This window comes from Brugia malayi (assembly GCF_000002995.4).
Source record: "Brugia malayi strain FR3 genome assembly, contig: Bm_v4_Chr2_contig_001, whole genome shotgun sequence".
In the NCBI taxonomy this organism is placed as follows: domain Eukaryota; kingdom Metazoa; phylum Nematoda; class Chromadorea; order Rhabditida; family Onchocercidae; genus Brugia; species Brugia malayi.
This window is the reverse complement of record NW_025062476.1, coordinates 7841681-7867044: the sequence shown is the minus strand read 5'-3', so window position 1 is coordinate 7867044 and position 25364 is coordinate 7841681. Positions and strand designations below refer to the sequence as shown.

At 31.0% G+C, this 25364-nt stretch overlaps 1 protein-coding gene across 1 annotated transcript; it reads right to left on the bottom strand.

Annotated features, from left to right (window-relative positions):
• Nucleotides 1-1001: 1001 nt before the first annotated feature.
• On the bottom strand, nucleotides 1002-19822 carry Bma-abts-3 (Uncharacterized protein; the record flags this gene model as incomplete). Its single annotated transcript, XM_043078834.1, has 20 exons — nucleotides 1002-1065; nucleotides 1164-1333; nucleotides 1590-1788; nucleotides 2113-2286; nucleotides 2642-2810; nucleotides 3120-3232; nucleotides 3369-3463; nucleotides 3675-3820; nucleotides 4690-4763; nucleotides 5003-5135; nucleotides 5296-5409; nucleotides 5682-5804; nucleotides 5876-5963; nucleotides 6155-6254; nucleotides 6565-6671; nucleotides 7392-7515; nucleotides 8234-8324; nucleotides 8411-8499; nucleotides 8802-8964; nucleotides 19099-19822. 20 exons carry the CDS (start codon nucleotides 19820-19822, stop codon nucleotides 1002-1004), a joined length of 3060 nt encoding a protein of 1019 aa, XP_042934768.1.
• Between the last annotated feature and the right edge of the window lie 5542 nt (nucleotides 19823-25364).

Below are 25364 nucleotides of genomic sequence, written 5' to 3'. Positions count from 1 at the left end.
TGTTATTACTTTCCGAATACTCACCCAATTTTACGATCTGTTCAGATATTAATTAATCAGGAGAAAGAGTGCATGTGAAAAAAAGAAAAATAAAAAAGGAATGTAACGGGAGAAAGAAAAAGATAGAGGAAGCTTAGAATTATCAATTTTATATTCATTTCATACTGCTAAGTCTTTATCCCACACCAGCCTCTCGATCAGATTATAACCCAATGATATTTCTTCTGAGAAATATCATTTATTCTGCAGCAGTTTTTGCACCATTTATTTCAGGTTCAATGCTTCAGACATTGTTATTAATAATTTGGTGGTGACTTTGCTGTATGAATCATAGAGTCGCAAAATTATTGTTGATATTAGAATTAATCAAATAGTGGATAATTCTCGATGATCCTTCATGTGCTCATTACAGTAACTTTTTGTAATACTCAATTGCTAATATTTCTTTCACCACATCCTCTACTTCCTTTAATCTCCTTTTCAGGAAGACTTTTCTTTGACAGCTCCACAATTTGTGAGAAAAAGCATTGTTACAGAACAAGATCATTAAATATGACTTGATTGATCTTTACAAATTATACTTGGTTATATATATATGTACATATAAGGTTGCACCTATTTACTGATCGCCGTCTATCCATTGTCACAAGGTCTGATGATGATTGTAAAATTAGATGAATAAAATTACTGTATCTTTTCTTTTAATTAGTAATTTCGGTTGTGATGAATGACTTTCCATAGCTTCACTTTATATAGATACACACACACTTTACATGCACACATACACGCACTATAATGTTTTTCACTATAATGTTTTTCAAAACGTTTATTTTGAATTGAAAGTCGTATGAATTTTTGAGTGAGAAAAAATTTACGACGTATACTACCAAACCCACATATTATATCTTTGGTATAACAGATGAAATACACAGTGCAACAAAATCATAAAAAATATTATCAATATAAACGTACTATGTCAGTTTTCATGTTAATATAATTATCTAATGTCTTCCATCCAGCGCATCCAAATATTTATAGTCAATCAATCGTGGTATCAAAGTATGTCTGCAATATCAACATTGATGATATACCTATTATCGCTCATTTGATCATAACAGAAACATATAGACGTGATTATATCAATCAGAAAGAAGATGGTTTACCTGATAGGTAGGAAAAAGAAACAGACAATTGGAAAAACCATTTCAATAAATGGATAGGGTGAAAATCCGAATGCGCAAAGTAGTAAAAGCTGTACAAGCTGACAGGCAGTAAATAAGTGTACTTTTCGCTGAGGAACTTTCCTGATGTAATGAGTAGGCGGATAAGCTTGCTGAAAAGTTTTTTAAGTCTAACAATCTTCTTTGACGTACTTACGAAAATGAAGCATAAAAAATTCTGAATCGTATTATATGCGTACCTCAATAATGAGAAATTTGCTAATAGAATAAAATTCTTAAGCTTTAAAGAATTTCAAATAAATTTCATTTCCCTCTCTAGTCCAGCCAATTTTATCATTCGTTACTATTCCCTTATCTTATCAAGCCAGCTATGATAATTTTATGATGAAATTTAATTGAAACACTTACTTGTTCAGTAATAAGTAATAATAATCGTTCAAACATTTCATTACCAGCTAAAGAGGTAAGTGCCATGTACAAGAATAAACCGTGTAATACGGATGTTGGTATCCACTGGAGAGGATACGGTAATAGTGTAAATGTTGAAATTAATATCAATAAATGTGCTATTAATGTAGCTAGCCGTGTCTCGCGCACATTCATTATTCTAAAATACTTTTTTGAATTTGTGTAATGAACTCAATTTTTGAAATAACTCGAAGTTAATAGTTGACCACTCAATACGATAATAGTGCTACTAGACAATAGATATGGCAATTCAAGAGTATTTTATGGCACGCAATATAAAATCAGCTCACTATTGTGCAAATTATTAACCATTCATATTCAAATAACACCTGACTTGTTTTAAGCTTTAAATTGCTTTGACATAGCTAGTCGTTGTTGATCATGCATTGCAAAGGGAAAATTTTTGACCAGATATTCTTGCAAATCAATCTGATATAAAGGAAAATAAATTAAGCGAACGTACACTTCATGGACATGTCCTTGCAGCACTCGTTCTTCCACATCAGCAAGTGCGCGCAAATGCAAGGGTGAGTGCGGTAGTGCACCGTGCATCCATGGCAAACCCATTACTGACAAGAAACAATTCAGTATTGCAACTACAAACAAATCCAGATTTTGAGCTGGACCTTTCTTTAATCTGAAATGACGTTTTAAATATAATATAATAGTGAAAATTGTGATCAGGATTTTCATGTCAAAAACACCTATATCATTCCAAAATGATTACAAATTGGTATTTGAACTAAAGTCAATAATTAATAATAGTAAAATAATAATAATAAGTATAATAATTAGCAGTAGTAATTCATAATAGCAATAGTTAGTCTCAATAATAATAATTAATAACAATAACAATTGTCACTAATAATTAATTAATGGTAATTAATTAATATTATTAATGTTTAAAACTTATCATGTAGCATTGCAAAATTTAGTATGCATGAAACGATAATAAAAATTTGCGATCATAAAAAGTAAAATAATAAACGAACTTATTTTGTGGATTATTTACAATAGCTGAGGTGATATTTTGGTCCATGAAGAAAAGAAAAGATAATGAGAAACCAAGAAGTAAGCATACGAAGTAGCCCTGCCACGGTAGTGAGAACACTGGTGCAACAGTGAATGTCGATAAATTTGTACGCATTTTGAACTTGTCTTCTGAAAAATGTTCCAATTTATTTGATACTAGGAAAGGTGCTAAAATTAATCAGAAAGATTTATAAAAGTCAATCAAAGAAAGCAAAAGTTAAAAGCAAAATATTCAATGAGCGCCAAGTCGACAGCAGGTAGATTTCAATGAAATTTGCGAATCAGCAATTTTCAATCATCTCTAACATTTGTTTTTTCTGATTTTTTTTAAACTTATTTTTCGAGTAATACTTAATTTCTAAACTCATAATTCAAATTATTTTAAAGCCAAATTCAGGTCTTGACTGCAAAATGGATGTGACAATGAATGACACTAACTTTCGATATCATAAAAACAGTAAGCACCCGTAAACGACATGATGAGAACTGAAGCAGGAAGTGCATAATCAGCTAGCCATTCACGACGTGACCTTGTCAAATAAGGCGTCTTCCTAAAAGACTATTTGACTGCAAATTTTTGCAAAATGAAATTAGGAATACACAGATCGATATGTCCTCAATTAGACAAGCACCAATATCTTGTTACTATCAGCAAAAATTGAACGAAACTTTGTCAAAAAATATAACCTGAAGTTATATAAAAAAAGACCAAGCCACAGTGTGCCAAACATAAGAAGCATATATAAAATTGAAGTGTCTCGATGGCAAAGTTTATCATACATCTAAAACAAAATGTTTGCTCGAAGAAACAGATATGTTCCCCGAAATATTGAGAAATTACGAGAACTATGAACCTGAACATCAAACATAACTCTACTTGCTATAAGTAAAATACTTCCAGTAACCTGAAGCTTGAATTTTGGTATGTTTTTGATTATCATGATCATTTGTTTAGATTCGCCCCCTTAATACTCATTAAAACTCTGATTCTACCTGAAATGGTGTACTCGTTTCCGTTATATCAACAACAGAGGAGAATGATGTCGAATTTAACCGGAATGAAGGCAATAGATCGTCGTCAACGCTTCCTTTTTTTCGCATATTGGTACTATCACAATTGTGATAGTTCTTCTTGAAACCTGAAACTTATCTCTTCATGCAATTCCTTTGCTCCTATTTCATTTCAGAACTCCTTCTAGAAGGAAAAAAAAAAGTGAAGTAAAAAAAGAATTTGAAAAAGATCTTCTAAAAAGAGATTCAGCTTTTGAAAGTTAACAAGAAAACTAAAGAAATCTCATACTGTAGTTATTTATGCTTCCATAAAGCAATGTTTCAAAATTCCAAAACAATTCGAAAGTTTTATCTGTTTTGCATCTGATAAACTCAAAATTTGATTCCAGAATGTGAACTTATTGATACTAGATGACAGTTCATTTGGACTGGCATGCTTAGTATCTCTATGTATTATTCCTCAGTTGCTATTTCTTTGTTGAATAAGCTTCCTTCCAAAGCATCCAGATAACAAGATAATGTCAGTTAGCTTTAATAAGCAAAGACAGCAATTTGACGTAAGCTATATTTCTAGGCGGTGCAGTGGTAGTATTTAAATTGGTACTTGTATATTCTTATAACTTGCATATTCTCAATACTCTTTTACTAGTTTCTATATGTGATATCATATTCTATTTCATGATATTATATATATGTGATATCATATTGATAAGCTTCTCACAGCTTTACCAAACTGAGATTCTGATGGAAATTGTTTTATGTGAAATTATGTGAAAAGTTTTTATTTGAAATTTATAGCAAAATGCCATGCGATATATCACTGTTATTGATTCTTAAATGCTACTTGTTGCATTCCGTAACTCGCCGTTTTCATTTCCTGCTTCGATAACACCCCTGTTACTTAATTTCTATGAATTTTCTCTTTCTTTTTAATGAAAAATCTAGAACTTTTGCATATTTTGCAATTCCAATTTTCAGCTAAAAAAGATAAACTGACTTGTGTGCAGCGCTCGTATACTTTCCACAGTAAATGCTATTGCAATAAATAGCGAAAACATTTCTTCTGCAGATCTGAAAAAAACATTGGCCGTAATAGCTAAACGTAAGGTTTTCAGTGGTTTTGAAATTAAAATTTACTTTATTATATGGAATTTAATGCTTTATAAAAAAAGCACAATGAACTAAAAACGATTGAGACTACCTGTCTTATAGATTTAGCTTTATTACTAATTAACACAGATTACCATGTATATTTTTAATCTTATGTTTAATTTTGAATCGAGCAATAGATTTTAGGCGTAAAAATGAACCTTGTAGCTAGCTTCATTAAACTGCACATATCAGTAGATGCATAAAGGATCAGAAAAAGTTGACACCATAGTCCAACGCAAGCATACATTGCAAAGAAATCATAACCAAGCTCTTCTGCTATTTTATATATCACTAAAATTTCAGTTATATATTTCAGAAAGAAAATACTTTACGGACTATCAAAGCTATCACGAAACAGTAGTTAATATTACTATCAGCTAATTAAATAGCCTAACAACAAATCACTATCAGTAATGTATTCAATAAGCAGTTAGTCTGAGCAATCTGACACCTTTAATATATATTGCTAGCGGTACTGTGGTCAACAATATAATCATCGGCTGACCACCAAATATTGCGAAAAATATTCCACCAAGTGCTTGAGCAGTAATTACTTTACGCACATCTAAAAAATAATAAAATACTAAAGAAAACAAATCTGCTATGTATTTCTGTGCTTCTTTTGTTAAGCCACAAAGAAAAAATTCGCTGAGTTTTTATTTGATTAATAAAAAATAAGTTTGAACAAATAAGGTTAAGACGATCTACAATTTACACTTGTCAACACAAATATTGTTGAAAGCTTGATAATAAATAATCAAAGATGATAATTCATTAATTTGATAAAAATTTTCTTTCAGCAATTTTGCAACACTGAACTTAAAGAGAAAAACTTACTAATACTTCCGTTTGTATTATCATCATTCAAAACACCAAAAGCAATTGCTGGCAGAAGACAAGCAAAATATAGGAATACTATCGAGCTAAACAATTTTTGGATTGTTTTCGAACCGCGCAATCCTAAAAGAAATATTAAGTTAATTAAGTCAAACTGTTAAAAGAAAGTAAAAGATAAATGAGAAATAACTGACCATCCAGGTAGTCAGAAGAATAGTATTTAATACGTCTAAGGAAATCGTTACTGAGTCCGCGGAAGAGATACCATTTCCCAGGACCAAACTAAAATATAAGCAAGTCATTATTTCCCCTTAGCAATACTTCAATCTTGACCTTCTTCATCACATACTGTATCTATCAAAAAGGAAAAAAAACACACACTGCATAACACTCTGGTAGAAGAAAAATAAAAGAGTCCATTTCTACTGAATGATAAACAAAAGAAACAATTGCATAATTGAAATCGAACTGACCAATTGTTCCTTAGCTTGACTGAAATGGATCGATGTTTTTCTTTCTCGCCATTGATTCTGATCCACTGCCAATTCTTTAGCTGCTGACAGTAATGTAGATCTAAGCATGAACAACAAATAACGCTTAATTTTTGGAATTTCATGTGAAGGAATGGAGTGAACGAGAATCGAAAAACGAAATTAATACTAACACATATGAAATTATAGGACCAAATGTAATACTTATTCTGAATCGCAAGCATTTTTTATCTATGTAAGAAGTCAAAAAATCATGTAGTACCATTCTAATAGATGATCGTAGCAAATGGAGATAATTAAAAGACTTCATATTTATAAATTTCTATATAATGAAAAATTTTCAAATTTTATTTCATTTGGTGCAAAGAATGAAGATCAAAATTACTATTCACCTAAATTGATCTACACTTTGCGCCATAACAAGTCGTTGTCTGATATCCATATCCGCAAAAAGTGTTGCAAATGTTCGTGTCGTCTCAAGTGCTGTCTTGGTGCCTTTCTGAAATAACAATCATTAGTAATAACATACATTTTAAACTGTGTAAAAAACTGTGTGCAAAAATTCACGTGCAAAAAACACTTAAAAAATTTCATGTTCCATAAGCTTCAAGAAAATGTCTGTTCACAAATCTGCTGTTCTACAAACAACTTTGTGAAAATGCCTTAATGAATTGCTTAAGAAAAGTATTCGAAATTCGTTCTACCGTAGCCACATACATTATTCACTTTCTATCGAAGCATCTCAACTGCTTTATCATAGAAAGGGCGCAAATTATAATTTTCCTTCTGCTGAATCTGCTAGGTACTTTACTATCAAATTGTCACTGTCATTGCATTTATTATCAGCTTTAACAAAAGCTGAATAAACTACGATATATTACTAACTACTAAGAGATATTGATGAAATATACTAAGATGTTCTAATAATAAGTGGAATGAGAGATACGAAAGCTAATTTAAAGATCTCAGAGAATATGGGAATAACAATATGGATATGTATGCATGGATGGAAAAATTCCAATTATCCCAGAATTGTTGCATGACTGGCGAATGTCAGAGTATTTCTCATCGGTTACATGAACTTGACTAATTCTGATATCACAAATCGTTTTAAGAGGACAGTAGATAACTGTCTCGGTTTGATTTTGTTGAAGAACCTATGTTAAGTGACGCGATAAGCATGAAAAAAGAAGGATAAACTTTGAATGTCAAATAATACCGCTCGTGAAGGGGCAATAACAATGATAATAAATCGCAGATCTTGCATTGTACGACCCAAATTAGTAGGATGGCTGAGTCGAGCAATTGCTACATGCCTGTGTTGCACCGTGTTTAACATACACCTGAATTCGGAAAAGCTTCAATTTTTAATGAAATTCACTTTTGACATATATAACAGAATTAAGCAAAACATCAACTTTTCTATCTAAAACTTCTGCAGTTGAGAGATGTATGGCAGACTCTACTTTTCTTAAAGTTAATTATTGTTTTAGTAACTGCATAGGAATTTAAGTTACCAAGTTTCCAAAATCATATATCCTAAAATATCTTATTCTTCCTCTGTTAGTCTCTGCTAATACTATAGCTCATTTAACGTAAGTAAAAAAAATGGTCAACACTCAATCAATATATGTTCAAGTATGGAAATAAGTAAAACTTTTACTTTTGAAATATAAATAAATTAAAAATAAAATTCCCACTCATTTTGCTTTGTCTTGATGTCATCGGAATATCGGACTGATTATAAACTGAGAGATAGATTCTGTATTTTCATCGTATTTTTCACAAAAGATTTAAGTCATTCACCTCATTTAGAATTCGGGTATAATTTTTGGTTTATCAAACCTCACTTTATATGCAGCGATAACATTCATCTATCAGGCAGTTGAATGATAAAAAGCCTAGTAAATCTTAAATGTCAGAAGTACGAGCAATTTGTATTTAGACAGTAAGAAAGATACCTAAATCTTTGATACAATTCAAAAGAAGAATAATATTTGCTTTATGTAATTAAATAATGAAATATAAAAATTAAAATTCGAAAATTGATTAATCCCTTACAAGGCACAAATCCAAGATTGATCGTAATCGAAAGTACCACCGACTGTGCCCGTTGTGCAGATACTTTGTACGGTTCGGCTCAGTATATGGACTATAATCAATGCATTTACACAGTTATGATAACAATACATTTCTGCCCAATAAAGGAATTCTAACAAAGGACAGAAAAAGACTTACACTGATTTCCAGAATCTTGCGTGAAAAGCACCGACCGAACTTGCTCACTGGTAAATTCTGGTTCCTGAATGTCCATTTCATGAATTATTCTAAAAGAGGATAATTGCTATTAGTTTGCAGTTATGCAATCACAGTTCATGAAATTCACTGCATGATTTCTACGGATGATATAAATGCAGGCCAGAATGTTGTTAAGACTTTAGACTCCTTCCGCTAAAGACGAAATTTGTGATTTCACTAAAATCAGTCTAAAAGCGAAGTCCCTTGATTCAAATTCCATAAATTTTCCAAAATAATTCACGAATTCCCATGAGATAAAAAGGAGATATTTCCTCAAGTCAAAATTGTTTATTAAATTTCTTAAATCTAAAATCATTTCACCCCCACGTACTTCGCAAAAATCTCTTCGAGAGAAGTTTCTTGCAAATCCAAAAGAAGAACAGATTTATTGAGCAAATGATCAATGTCCATCGTTGCCCGAATTTCTGATCCAAAATCCTTCATTGGGATTTTTTCGTGCTTCGCGTACATCAATGTTATATTATCGTACTCATCTGAAACGTATGGGATCGTTCCGAGAATGTCTCAAGAAATGAAATTCAAATAGCTTAAAAAAGCCCAAAAACTAAAGAACTGTCAAAAGTAAAGTTTTTCAACTGGTTCAAATATCTTTCATTTTGGGTTTAATTTTATAATTGAAGGTAATTCATTACTTCTGTAATAAGATCTGAAATCGAGTGGTGTTTGCTATTAAATTTGCATTTTTGAATTCTTAAATCAGGATATGATTATTGAAATCATTTGGATGTGAATTTATTGAAGCATAATTGTGGAATAACAATTTTATCATTGTTGATTTCTATGGAGGATATAAATGCAACCTAAAATGTTGTAAGACTTTAGACATTTTCCGCTAAGGATAGAATTTGTGATTTCCCTAAAATCAGCCTAAATTTAAGTTAAATCCCATGAATTTTCCACTCTTTATGATAGCATTTACCATAAATTTTGGACTTCTCAATTTAAAGAGGTTAAATGTTTAAATAAAAGCTGTCCGTAAGCATCACACCAATAGTGAAAAGTACAAAAATTATGTTAATGGAAAGTAGGAAATTATGTTCCGATAAAATTTTTTGTTTAATTTTATTAGTGAGAGAGACAATTGAGATGAATCTGAACAAAGCTTTCGTACAGGCCTGAGAAAATTCATATCTTGTTATTTGATAAATTATATTGAAATTGAAATAATACCATTTATAGCATTTACTACAAATTATGGATTTCGTAATTTAAAGAAGTTAAATTTCTAAATAAAGCTTTCAGACTTTCAAACTCCAAGTTCCTTCCTTAAAGCTTAACTGTGATGTACATAACAATTTATTAATTTTTTCAAATACAATTTAATTTATTTCTAAGCAAATGAAATGTGATGTCATTTCAGATCATCACCAATTTGCATAATTGAAAGACTGAATCTAATGATCTGCTGGAAGTGAACAAATTTTCTCGTCATATCTATTTCCAGAACATTCACACACTAATAATTAAAGTTTTATAGTTTTAGCAGTATTTATAGCAATTTGCATTTGTTTACTCCAAAAATGATTCAATGTTGTACAATTTATCCACTCAAACACTTCATTGTCTCAGCAGTTTGAAAATAATCATCTGAATGGCTCAAAATAAATTTAGGAAGTAGTTCTTTAGAACATAAGCCTTATTTCATTATATAAGTTTGTGCTCTAACACAAATAAGCAAAATAAAAAGCAAAAAATAATTTAATGTGCTAATTTACTAATAAGATATTTGGATGACAGCTGCTGATGAGTTGCTGAAAGCATTTTAATAAAAAACAGCTTTAAGCAATCGTTCCATTTTCAAATGTATTCTAAGTCCAAAAAGATTACTGCAGTGAAAGAATACGATCAAAAAGTACATTTATTCATTTAAGGTAAATGAAATCATTTATGAAATTCAAGCCAGATGATTCTCTGTAGAAATATTGCAAAGTTAATGAACCCGTGAAAGATTTTTTGACATGTAGATGTCTTTATAGTTCGAATTATTTAGTATATTACGGATAAAAATAATGTATGGACAAAAGATCTATGGAAAAAAGTCCATGGAAGTATGTAATCTGATGCGAAAGATTAAAAATGGAAAAATCTTCTAAAACAAGGAGTAATTAAATTTTCTTCTTATTGATTTAAAGCAAAAAAATTTATGTTGTTTTGTAAATTTTATATTAATTAAATCCATTCAGCATTTTAAAAGATACTTAATTGGATAGTTGAGTTTGACGACGTTGAGGATGAATTAGTTAAGAATAATTGATAAAGGAAGAATGGAGAATACGAACCTGCATTACTCCAACTAAGGGTATCAAGAGGTGATGTATCAGTTTCCTTGTCAAACAAACTGCTGCGATCTAGTTGAGACATTGAACCAAATTGATTGTTCATTTGGGAACCATCTCTAGTGCTAAATGTTTCGTTGCTTAAATCAAATGTCGTTATCTGTTGATGATTATGTTTATTTGTAGCCGTTATTCCTGTGAATAGTTCGTTTCTCTGAAAATTTTTTATGGATAACCAACTGACTCGTTTGGCAAGACACTGTGACAGTGGTATTTCCGAAATATCAGATTCAGGTACTGCTTGTCGTACCAGCCCACTTTGCGCAATCTTTTCTTCTGGTATTTTTTTCATGTTCTCTTTGATATGATTTAATGAGGTTGATTCTACCAGTGATCTGCTTTCCATGGTATCAAATTCCAAGACGAAGGGTAGTTGAGAACCACTTCTCTGGTATAATTTCTGGTCAGTAAAATCGATAGCCTGGATAGACCGTCTACGTTCGTCAATAAATGAAGTTCGTAATAAAGATGCAAGACGTGTCATAGGATTAATATGAAGTACACTTTCAATGGGTGACATTAGTGGACACGAAACCATTGAATTTTCCAATGTAACTGAAATTTGTCGATGCTTCGGAGCATGAGATAAAGCATGTGAAGTATGTTTCACTAGCAATCGCTCCATGTTTACCTCGAATGTTTTCACCTGGTGACTGCTTTTCCCCGTATTTGGAGCAGATGACGAGAGAATAATTTCGTCAGAGCCAAAAATGGAATCTTTGTTTTGATTTTCAGAACTACTTTCAGATGCATGTTCTATTTGTCCTTTCGGCCTTGAACTATGTGGAATTTGGAAATCTGTAGTAATGGTACTTTTCATTTGAAATAGTTAAGTGGAAATGTTGCTTTCTTTTTCTAGATAGATTTTCAATAAATAATATCAGTGTTAAAAGGATAAATGAAGTCGATTCCGTTCCTAAATGCAAATTTGATGAAGATAAATCAATGACGGATTAACAAGTAGCAATAACCAGTCTAAAGTAGTTCAGTACCAGCGTATTTATCCCAAATGGAATTAGTTTCAACATTCCTTTCATCTTAATAAATTTACTTATTTCTAATTTTTGTCGAAAAAAACTGTGGACGAGTTGAGGCAATTGCTTGATAACAGCAGTAGTATAATGGCATCATTTTGTTGTGCCATATCTGGCAATAGACTGGAAAACAGAGATAAAGAAATTAGCGACGGGAGTAAAATTAGTTCGGTTCATTTGCTTGTCAAATAGAAGAAAGAAACGTATGATATTCTCTTCTTTTAACACTCCGAGAAAAGCTTAAGAAGGGATAAAACAAACAGCAAAGAGCTAACGGATGAAATGGAAAACAAAGAGAAGCTTGAGAAAGGCCTGAGGAGGTGATGGAACGAGGATGAACGGAGAACTGTTTAATAAATTCGATACACTCATTCAATGTTAGCTATGCTTGAAGACAAGACAAGCTAGGCAGTCTAGTTATAAGCAATTAGCTCAAATGCGACTATTATCCAACAGGAATAGCACGCATCCACAACTGATCCGGCAATTGGACAATAAGGAGAACTGAATAAGGAGAACACAATTCGCCTTCATTCAATATCCTCTCAAATCTCACCACTACAAGACAGAGCAGAGTTGTCAAAAAAATTATTTAAATATGAAGCTGATTGAAAGATTTCCATCAAATTGATGTTGGTGGCTATACGTTTGTCTGATTAGTGAATCAGTTAGATGTTAACTTACCTAACAAGCTAGCATGCTAGACTACGCACTAGATATTGAACATTCTCATATCAAAGTATCCCGACATAAATATAAATATCCCTCTACTATTATTCTTCACATAAAAATTTCAGGATTTTACAAGATCCGTTATTTAACATTTGCTTTTTCTACAAGAAATCATTGTGTAGAGAAGGTACACACTTTAATCATACAAAAGGAAGAAAAATTAGAAAGCTTTTCATCAATTTGTTATTCTAATAAGTCGAAAAAACCGAAACGAAAAGTAACTTCAGGAAATATGTGCCATAATATCAAAAGTGAGTAAACTATTAAGTTTATGCGATATAACTTCTAAGCAAATTTCTTCACCAAAAAGGGAAGAAACATCTATCAGAATTTATTCATAAAATTTTTTTTCGATATGCTAATATCAGTAGAGTAATGATATTTTTTAAGAATTCATATGTAGCAATAGCGAAATGAACTTATTTTTTGATTCCTATTTCCATAACAACAAATATGCGCCTTTTAATGCACATTTGAAGTTTTATTTTGGATTCTCAAGTTTTAGTTTTATTTTGAAAAAAGAACAAATCAATGGTACATGAAAATTTCAGGCGATCTTATGCATCAAACAATGATCAAGTCCCGAATTTCTTCCTTATTATTCTCATCAAAAATGAAAAAAAAAACTGTGGTCCGAAAGAGAGGTGCAAATAAGATTATCCATTTAATCTGAATGTTCAATGCACTCTGACAAATTATATTCCCTCAACCTGAAAAGTTAATGAATGTTCGATTCTCGAGTGGTGATATGTGGCAAATATAAAATGTTAGTATGGAATTAATTTAATTCCAAAAACACTTATCTCAGCTTTTTGTATTGGATTGGAAATGAAAGATTTTTATGCTCAAAATCAGTTCTCTTAATTTAAATCACCACCTTATTCAATTTAATGTATGCATAAATCTCTTTAAGAAATCTCAAAATTTTCAATAAAATTTATAATTTCTATGAAGTCGATCTTTCACAGCAAGATAAATATGTACCGATAGCCGAATTGTATTAGATATGAGTCTGCAAAGGAGAGATCTATTATGTAAGAGAATTATCAATATTATTTAGAAGTGAATTGATAAAATTCATTCAGTTTGTGAGGGAAATCAATCATTTGCTTAGTGGTCACTGAAAATTAAAAAAGCATTTCTCAAAAAAACCGAGCTATTATAAATGAGAAATTACAGAAATCAATGTAGTATTTAAATGTGAACATTATACTTTACTTCTTTTAATAACTTACTTTAGCTGAAGTATTTCATAGTACTTTTATTAACTGCGAATGCTGTCTTTATCGATTATGAAATCAAAATTCCAGTCAAGTAAATCGGCAGTTATACTATTTAATTTCATTTCTGAATGAATGTTCGATTCTCGAGTGGTGACATGCGGCAAATATAAAATGTTAGTATGGAATTAATTTAATTCTAAAAACACTTATCTCAGAAATGTCAAAAAAAGGCAATTCTAAACAAATTTCTCGACGTATTTGTACCACTAGAATTAGGTCACCTACTAATATGTTGTATGTTTAACTAACAAATTAATTGACAAATTATACTTATTTTGAAAGTGTAACTGATTTTTCCTTTATTTTCCTGTAAATGACTGATAGGACATTCAACAATATTATAAATATAATCTCAAATTATAGATGTATGTTGAAATAAATGAAGCTTACACGATCGTTTTGGGTCAGTCAAAAGTAATTGGTTAAAATATTTGAAAAAAGAAGCGTAGAGAAAGTGTGGTTGATTTTTTTTTATTTTTCTTTTTCTGTGTATTTGTTGGAAAATAAATAAAAAGACATTGAAATGACATTGTGGATATTAACATTATGATATTAAGTTTTGAGTGTGTGTGTGTGTGTGTGTGTGTATGCAATCCAAAGAAGGTAATTGAAATACGAGGGAGAAAAGACGTCTTTTTAAACCAAAAAATTCCAAAGTCTTACTGCAGAAATCAAACACTATTGTTACATTGTTACAGCTAAGTGATTCGGAGCTAACGATTTAACTTATTCATGAAAAGGTCATGTCCAACATTTCAACAAAGTTATATATCACTAAATATAAATCCGCCGGACAAAGGATGCATGCTTGAACGATCAAGATAAAAGCAAAAAAATACAAATTTAAAATGACTAATATCCAAGATCAATAAAAGAAAGCAAATTTAATTATTATTCAAAATGAAAAAGCTTCCAAGCATATTCCAGAAATAATTTGGAAATGGTCAAATCAACGTAAAAAATATTCTTCTCGATACTAAATACTACTTTGTACCATAGTAGCTAAATAGGTATACCGAAGTAGCCAAGTAGATGTGCATTCCTTCTAGCCAATTACTAATCACTTCGATTTTGCTTATAGAAAAAACTTGAAGATGATCGCCCACGTTTTTTATCAGTAGCCGTAATATTCTGACATTTCAGTCAATATTATCAGTCTTATAAGTCAAAATTTTGGATGACCAAGCTTTAGCAAAAGGCTGAATTTCATGTCCCATCGGAAAGTTCAAAATGTAATGAAATGATGAACAAAATGATCCATTTCAGATAACAGATCACAATGCATGGATGAAGCAAAAGGGAACTATTTCTAGAGAAGATCAATCTGAAAAGTAACACGTGAGAAGTGAATCTGATCAATCTGAAAAATAACACGTGAGAAGTGAATCTGATCAATCTGAAAAGTAACACGTGAGAAGTGAATCTGATCAATCTGAAAAATAACACGTGAGAAGTGAATCTGATCAATCTGAAAAGTAACACGTGGGAAGTGAATCTTCGTCTGTGTATGAACCAACTGCGGGAGAAGAGAAAAGTGAAGGAAACCTTTGCATTTAAATGATGATACTAGAATAAGCCTCATATTCGAGCGGTAAATAAGATTTTTATTGATTCGTCTACTTAGTATTCAAGGCATTCAATACTGGTTTGGTTATGACATTTTAATTATATTAAACTTTTAATAGTTTCTTAACAATCTTAGCAGAATGTGATGCACATTGTTGCCTATAATGAGAGTAACAATAAATTTAAAGTAATGATTAATTAAAATTAGACAGTAATTATATACGTAGATAATTGATTAAGTACAAATAAAGCATTGATAAATTTCTGAATATCTTTAAGAATTGTTGTAGCAATTTAAAATGATCACTGGAGTAATAACGCTTCCTCTATTTTAATTTTTTCAACCTCTTTCATCTATTATTCTATTATTGTGAGTTATTACTATAGTTCTTCCTTAATTTGATTAAAAATTTAAATCAAATTTAGTTCAGCTTCCTAAAATCTCTATATCTCACAATTTCATTGGCTGGACTGGACCAGTTGCACCGATTTGAAGTAATTAAGTGATAAAATATAATTATGCACATCCTTGAAAGGAAAGAAATAATAAGATATTTTTCAGAATTATTATAAAACCTATTATTAGAGTTAGTGATTAGTGCTTGATAAATGTAATATAATTTAATATTGTAAAATAAACGAGAAGTTTTAATTTATAGTTCTCTATAAAAAACAGATAAATTGATATGATTTGTTAATTTAATTAAATTCATCACTCTAAAGCAATTGTTCTTAATTTATTACTTTAAATGTTTGCAGTATCTTTTTTCACTAAACATCGAGAAACAAACTTTTTCCCCCTGTATCCTTTGTTATTTCGCATATCAGAAACGTGTCAACATTTGGATGTTTATGATCACTGTGTTATTTGCGAATCCTCAATGGAGTTTTTTTTTCAATCTTGCAAGCACTGACACGATTTCTCCAAACAGTCTGCAGATGACAGATTACAGAAAATGAAAAAAGAGGTGGAGAGGATTTTAAACGAAGTACATTACTTTGATAAATGATTTCAAATCTAATTTGGCTCTAAAACTTCGCTATAGTTCATCGCTGCGGGAAAATACTATAAAAGGAGATTCGTCTCATTCTTTTTTCTTCATTCATAGACAAAAAAAAAAAAAAAAGTTTGAAAAGACAAACTAAGCTAGGACAAAGGAGAAGTGAAAATTATTATCTCAAGAAACAGAAATAAAGGATCAAATAGTTTCGAAGATGAATTGAGTGGAAAGTGCAATAAGCAGAAATGAAATTGTTGGCAGGAATACTTCTTCTGAAATGAAACGGAAAAAATACTGCTGCATTGCTTTTTTATTATAGAATTTGATTCGAAGAGACATTCAAGCACTTTTAAGCGCTTATTCTATCGATAGTGGCAACGAAGCCTTCTTCACTCTTCTTATCATACATTTTTATCGAAATTAAGTAAGCTTAAGAGACAGATACACATACAATTAATAAATTATAATTGTTTTTAATAGATGGAAAAGATGAGAAGAATAAAAAATGAACAGTAACTATTCACAATATTTTAGTGTTGAAACATTGATCTTTTAATGACCCTAAATGTTGACCAAAAATTAATTTTCCTAGAATTTCTGTCCATATCTCTATCAACCTTAAAAACTGATAATTCAAGGTAAATTATTTCACTCTACCAACAGAGCTTTTGCTAATTTTTGTGACACTCACGCGAATCTAAGTTATGAATTGAAAAAAGCGATTTCCTGAATGCTCATCAAGTGCTGAATACACAGATGCTTTAAATGTGTTTCGAAGTCATGGGCTTAGGCTAAATCATTGAAAATTACCTAAGTTTTTTGTCGTTACTGAGTATTTAAATTATTTTAATTGTTTGAGCTAGAAAGTTCAGTCTGCTCGAAACTATCAAATTCATTCCTTCGAGCTACAATGATTTTTTGAACTTTAAATATTATGACAAGTGATTTAGGCAGTAGGAAGCTACTTTTTATGTATTAACTTTGAAAAAAAGTGATTTTTATCTGGTTAGAATGCATTTCATTCAACTTCAATTCCCTGAAACTTTCGAATTTCAGAGGACCTTAAGATTTAATAAGACGAACTATGCAAAAAAAACTAATTAATCAATTCTGACAAAAAATCGTTTTTATATAACACAAGCAATTATTAATCAATCTCATAAGCTTTATCATAGTCCTTCATGCTCACAAAAAGAGTTTTATTTTTCATATGAATTCCAATCCCCGATTTCTTCATTTGCATTTATAGTTTTTGTCCCAAACCGACAAAACTAATTATGTTTTCAAACAATCTTGATTAATTTGAATAAGTTTGGAAAGTCGCTGCCCATATATACAGTTTACATCTTCAACAATGGAATACTGTTTTTTAATTTTTAAAATTGAATGTTCTCAGATAAATGTTCAAGTGTGCGAACATACCAACCAATGAAGGCTGATATTAAAGGAACCATAAATTATCTAATTCCTAACACTGCAAATTAAAATAGAAATACAAAAAAGAATGATGATTAAAATGAAATGATGGAAGTCATTAAGGTGGACAAAATGCCTACAAATTTTAAAATGGAAGGATATTTAATCTATAGGTCGGTCATACTATATCATTTATGTATAATCATAAGGTATTCTGTTATATATTCGAACTGAAATATTTTGAATACAAAAATATATTTTCAGGTATCTTTCTCCCTCTCCTTGTATTTCCCTTTAGTTTTAAGATAAAACATTACCCTTTGGCTATATCAAAGATTCCTGACAAAAGTTTTCTATCTTTTTCATAATCAACCAATTCTGTTTAAATTTTTATTTTTTAACCGATTTCTATCCTTCCTTAAATGCAATTTCTATCCTTCCTTAAATGCAAACAACGGGTTAAAAAAAGCATGTCCAAATGTTAAAAAAAAAAACTTTTGAATTTTTGAGTTTATGAAAAACAAAAGTTCAGGGCAAAAAGATCAAGGCATGATTACTGAGATGTTGATAAAGACTTAGAAAGTCCTCAAATTTCAACTTATCTTGTCTTGAAAACAAACATGTAATCCAGCATACCGGATCCTTAAGTTAATCCATTCCAATCCTTATTGATAATACTTGAAATGTCATGAAAAATTTTTCTTTTAGAAGCTTTACAAACAAACAGCAACATATATCTAATTCTGACTTCTTGGTCTAGACCAAAACATCCAAACAATATAAAGAAAGTCTTGTGTGAATGTTTTCAGTAGAAAAATTAATTTGTCCAGCAACCTTCTATGCATTGAATGCGCAGGTTCATTAACAAGTTTATTTAATAGAGAAATCAAACAAGGAAATTTTATGGTCCATGACATATTGAATGCATTCCTTTCCTCAAAACTGCATGAATTACATAAATTAATTTAAATTAGTAAATATTTTTACTGTAAACTCAGTTTTTTTAAAAAATTGTTTTCAGTTTCCGTTCAACCGCTTTTAGACCCGTCACTAATGTAAGATAGAAGTTTTTCCATTTTTTTTAATTTTCAGATAATTTCAGATAATTAACAGATTTATTACCCAAATGTTAAAGCTTGAAAAGGCAATAGGAAAATCAAGAGGAAAAATATCGAGAAATAAAGAATTTCTCAGCGGATTTTTCGAATTAAAAATATTGAATTATTTTAAATAAGTTACCTTTTTCATCGTCGAATTCGTGTAAACTGTCATCATCTATATTGTAAAAACTACTTTCTCGACGTTCTTCCATGCTTCCTGCCATTCCCAGTCCGATTTGTTGCAAGGAATCAACGGATGGTAGTGTGGCAGATGTCGGAGTATTATAAGCATCCGAGGAAATAGATGTCCCGTACATATATGTTGAACTTTTCGGCCGATTAAGACGGGATCGCCGAGATTTCTGCCGTAAAATTGGAGTCATTGACATGCTGGCCAAAGTTGCATCACTGCCGGAGCAGCTTGCTTCACCCTCTGAATCTTCACGCTTAACATGTTGAGAACACGGAACGCTACCATCCCGAATTAGCGTACCACTATCAGCGGTTTTAACAGGTCGCACGGAAAATATTTTGTGTTTACCGATGGCTGTCTTCTGGTCTTTCTCTTTCAATAATAGGTCTGAAGAACTGCTGGCTTCCAGTGGGAAGTTCGTTTCACTGGCATATTTACGCAATTTCCGATGAGCTAGTGTTTGAGCTAGTGGTATCCGATTAGATATTGGGATAAATGGTCGAGATTGTATTGATTCAACACGTTTTTTTGGATTCAAGGAAGGCATTTCAAGTGGCAGCGAAGTTATTGTACCACTGCAATCCTCACTGCCACAACTGTGTTTTAGCGATCGAGAACGGATCCTTTTGTCTGGTAACAATTTTTTTTCGTCAGTCGGAGTTGTTGACATCGTGTAAAATTAGTTTTTACATATTTTTAAATTACATGAACAACCGCAAGCAGACCATTTTACGGAACAGGCGTAAATATGTTCGCACTCAAATAAAATTCATTCGAATCACGGCTTTTTCCATTTTTCACTGAAACTACAAATATGTATTTCGAAAATTGAATTAGCCAAATGCGAACATAGAGCGTCAGATAGCTTGTATCATTTTTTCAGCGAAATGGATCAGCACCATTCATAATTTCAGAACCATATACCTGGATGTTACGTTTGTTAATTGAGTCCTGGAGGTCAAAAAATTTCTGCAGAAGTCAAAAGGAAATCAGTGAATTGTAAAATGAAATAAAGTATCTACAAATGAACAAAAAAGAAAGAACAATTAATTTTGAGTTTGGCAGTGCGTAAAAAATTTATAAAAATAGCATTGTTATTATGTGCAGATAGAAATTGGTGATATCTTTAATAGGTCAGTAATCAAACAATCGAAAATAAGTAAACAAGATTTGAGCCCAGTGATTCTAAAAAGAGAAGAGAGGGAGGATGCTGCGTGGACGCGTGAAACTAACTAGCAAATTGTTCAACACATCAGAGGAGGTGCCAGTTGACATGTGCAGAAGGATTGGCGAGAATATACGCTTTATACTCTGCACAAAATCTCTGAATTCCTCATTACTTATATCAAGAAACAATTGTAAATCAAATTTTTTACGACCGCTATTGGTTGATTTTCTTGAATGAAAATTCAAGGAAAATATCTTTAACAGTTTTAATTTCTCATGAAATGAAAATAGCTGACAAAAGTTGACAAGGTAGTAATTCTTTTGTTCTCTCATTGCTCCCATTCACGCCGCTTTTTATTCACCTTTCTTCTTTTATTGAAATTCAGAAAATAACTTCAACTGCAACTATTCTAAAAATATTATCTATTTTTCCACAAATAAAACAAGAATTGCGTAACAATTTGAAAGCGTGATATTCCACTGTTCCTAGAAACATTCATGTTTTAAAGCTTATTTATATTGAATTAATACATTTTTTTTATCAATACTAATATTTTCAATATTATACTTTGAGGCATACTTTGAGACTTGGAAAGAAAGGATTGAATAATGGAAGTGCGGTATTAATTTCTATAAGTATTATTGGTGAAAGTAAATATTTTACTGCTAAGCTTTAATTCAAATTCTTTTCAAAAACAAGTAAAATTTCAGAAGAAAGCGAATGCTTGGTTGCTTTCCCTTTTTATGTGGAATGGATGAACAAACATAAATGTCTAGCTGAATGAGCCTTACAAAGAGAAAACATGGAATATTGAGCTGCAGCTCGAGAAGCCAAGTGGTGTTTGCCAACGAAAAATCGAAAAGGGATCCTCAAAGAGCCACATGTAAAAGCGTGTCTTTGTTTTCATCAAATTCTAAAGAAATATACCTAAGCGGTATATGTAATTCAGCTTAATAAGTTTACCAAACTTTTAGGAGATTTACTTTGATTTTAAGAATGATTTTACGAAAAAGAACCCAGAAAGGAGTAAATTGCATGGTTTCCCATTTAAATAAGTTTTAGAATTACGATAGCAGCATTTCAGTTAGCGTCTTAAAATTTTATGCTTTTAGTTTTTCATCATCTATACATAATTTTTCACTTAACTTAAGCTTCGTTAAATTATAAAAAAATTTGGGGTTCTTAGTTTCTGCTTTGCCAAAGCTATTTATCAAATGGATAAGGATGGAGCAGTCGCAAGTAGAAGAGATGGTGAATTTCAAAAAGGAAAACTGAATTAAAAATGAAATAATGTACAGCATGAAAATAAATTTTACTTTTTGCATTGATATTGGAGGAAAATAGTTGAAGAAGAGATAAAATTCGGAATCAAAGTTTAAAAAAACCATTGAAATTCCTTGAATGAGTCAAGAATGTAAACCTGTTAAATGGATTCAAATTAGTTCAAAAAAGTGAAAATGTCAAGATTAAGGAAAATGAGAATCCAATTGGAAGAAAAAATTTCACAAATTAGCTCAATGCACAATTATTTAACTTATTGACTTCTGAGAATTCTTAATAAACCGAAAGGAGAAATAAATTCATAGATTCTCCGAAATGCCTTGAAGTGTGATTGGCGAAGTGCTTGGCGTTTTTCATCAGATCTTTTTCATCGCAAAAAAATTATTTTCTGTATCAGTTGCATATACTGATCTCTAGATCCTGCAAAATTAAGTAAAAAGTTTTCTGTTTATTCTCAAGTGGCCATTTAGTCTCATCGCAATGATTTTTCAAGTTTCATTACTCTTTTTACGTCTTTCTTCGTCTTTCCATTTACTGCAAACGGGTAATCATTATTAATTACAGCAGTATCCGTATTTCTAAGTTAGCTTGAATTTGATTTTAAAAAATGTGAGATAAGCGCAGTATGGGAATAAGCCACTCGGGAATAAGCAACAAGTTAGAAGAGCACTGAAGTTCATTCTTCGGGTCTATGTAGGTAAAAGACTAATTATTTATCATAATGAGTTGAGGATTAACTACTCACAAAAAGGAACAGTATTAAAATTTGGAAATGAACTGTGGGAGGAAAACGATAACAAATAAGTATAATTCAGAAGACAAAGTAAAAAAGAGTGAACTAGAAAATAGATCTCTCTTTTACAAGACTACTACTAACTATATTGTCGAGCACATCAATAGCATCTATCAACAAAACAACTGCTTGTACATGGTTCTTCTCTCTGTGTTTTCCTAGAAAATGATATGCACTGATTAGTAGCTAAGATTACTGCTCCTAAATTAAATTGACATGGATAAGAAGAAGAAAGAAAGTGAAGTAAGAATTGTGGTGGGAAGGAGAAAGGTTGGTTCTTTCCTAAGCTTAATATAACAGGTTACCGTAAGATAATTGCATAACCATCATTCAATGATAGAACTGATAAATATCAGTCAGAAAGCTGAAATTTTGAAAGCAGAAAGTTCCAGCTCTGATGACAGCATTGTTTCCTTCATCATTACTTTCCATTTTCTTCTGCTTTCTCATCCTTAAGCTTATGTAAGTATAAAAGAGGAAGAAAACCTGATTATAACACTGAAAAAAAGGACAGTGGTCCAAGGGGTAAAAGAAGGAAAGAAGTTATATGAATTTTTTTATTTTCCTGTTCCATTGCTGGGCTTATATCTAATTTTAAGGTAGTTTATCCCGGCAAATGAACTTCCGACTACTTTGTTTACTTAGAGAAATTGTGCAAGGCTTTCCGGTTCAGCTACTTTGCCCATTGTTAAATACAAGATCGGCTTCTTTCTATGGCTTATTTAGTAGTTATTCATTTCTTTATCTAAAGGCTATAAAGAAATCTGAAGTTCTGCAAATAGAATCGCTAAGGAGCTAGAAAATAATTAGCTTCCGTTTTACCGTTTGTCGTTTGCTCAATTAGCTGAATTTTCTTATTATTCTGAGAAAGCAAAGGATATAAGATGGGAGAGTTAAGGAAAGCTAACTTTTTTTTTTGATTGTCCCTTTATAATTCCAAATGGTGTTGAATTTTCAGTTCGGCTAATAAGGAAAAAAGTCAATACACGATCAATACTTATCACTATGAATCAATATTTGGCAATGGAATGTTGCAAGTTGAAAGATGACAACAAGGAGGATAGTTTGATGAAATGATAAAAATCAAAAGTTGTTGCTATTTTATAAAGTGCTGTTAGTCGACCATTTAAACTCAAAGATCCCAAGAGAATTTATTGAGCTGCTTCTTAGATTATTATAGAAGCAGGGTTATGAAGAATAGATGAAGTGCAGTATGTTTTTGAAATGGAACGTTGAAAAAATGCAGATCTAGACAATTTTACATATTCATATGCCTACTCAACGAGTGAAAAGGACAATATTTGATGTTATCTCACTATCATTTTTCTCCCTTCTTACGGAATTATCTTTGAAATTATTCAGTATTGGTGAAAATCAAATGAACTTTTCAAAATGAATAATTTTGATTTACATAATCCAAGCATTTCCTTTCAATAGAGAAGTCGAAAAATGTTCATTGTCTTGTTATATTCCTTAACTAAAAGTGAAAACGGATTAGGCAATCACTGGGATTATTTCCATTAGGACAATGGATCGGTCAAAATTATTGTTTAGATTTCTTAGTTAAATCGTACTACTCTCTTTATACTTCCTTTTGATTCGCAAAAATCATTATAAGAAATTATTGGCAGTGAGTTTAAAAATTTGTAGAAACGACACAAGGTGCTTTGTGTAGAAAAATGATTTTTATCCTTTTTAGATTCGATTTCCGCTCTGATGCATCATTATTAGCAATGCTATATATTCTTGTAACAAAAACTGATATCTTGACCTATCTGGGCTACTTTCTTGCCGATGTTCAAAAATAATACCAGACTAGATTTACTCCATTTTCCTTCTCTTTCAATCTTTTCAAATTTGTACTAATCCAGATTCTCGCACTTTCTTACTTGTTATTGGAATGTAGACTGATATGAGTGATAAGAGATATAAATTTTTGCAGAAGTGTACAAACAAGCATATAAACCAATTTTTCTTTCCGATATTCTCTGAATAGATCGATGCTCAAATTGTTGCCATTCAAACGTATGTGGAAAATTCGAGTTGGTTGAAATAATAGAGGTGTTAAAAATGAAATTGGTGTTATCGGATAAAGAAGAAAAAAGTTACACGTGGCTAAGATTTAAAAATTCTTCTTCACTATTCTTTTAAACTTTTAGGCTAGAAAACAATATTTATGCTTACAATGCAGAATGACTTAATTTCTTTGGAGAAATGACGCAACCTCCTGCTGAAAATTGTCAACAAACAGTCCAGTCATGTTTCAAATTATCCAAGCAGTTAGAGACGTGCAGCATCTGTGCCAATGAAAGGGATATTGCTTATTGAGCCATTATTGAAGATATGAAAAATGGACGAAAAGGGATTGTGTCAACAGAAAAAAGAAATGACTGTGAAGATAAATGTCATAGGCAAATTAATGAGCCTCATTTTCTATAACAAAAGAAAATTTAACCGATTTTCGAAGTCATTGTTTTAAGATTTGTCGTACTGAAGAACTAGATCAAAAATTTTATTTCTCATAAATTTATTTTTGCTGAAATTTAATCTTTAACACACAAAGTCTTAACAAATATCTCCTACCCTTCTCCAATAATTATCTTCAGCTAGAAAATAGAAAACAAGAAGTTAAGATAATTTGTTGGAGAAATTACACATTTATCTGAACAAGAAGTTAAGATAAAAATATAAAATAAACAGATGTGAAGCAAATTGAACAATCTTATCATTAACAAAACTGATTTGAATGGTGAAGAATAGTTGAAGGATGAAACAATGGAAAGCTATAAAAGAAGCCATGAGATGGTTAATAAAAATATATTTAAAAACTGTCATTTATGTTTGTGCCTATCTTTTCTGCTAAAAAAAACCATCAAATTTTAATAAAAAGACACTAAAACCATGAGTTTGCAGCTGCTCTCAGTTCTTTTGAAATAATCATATCAGAGCCATCGCATTGATAATCTTAAT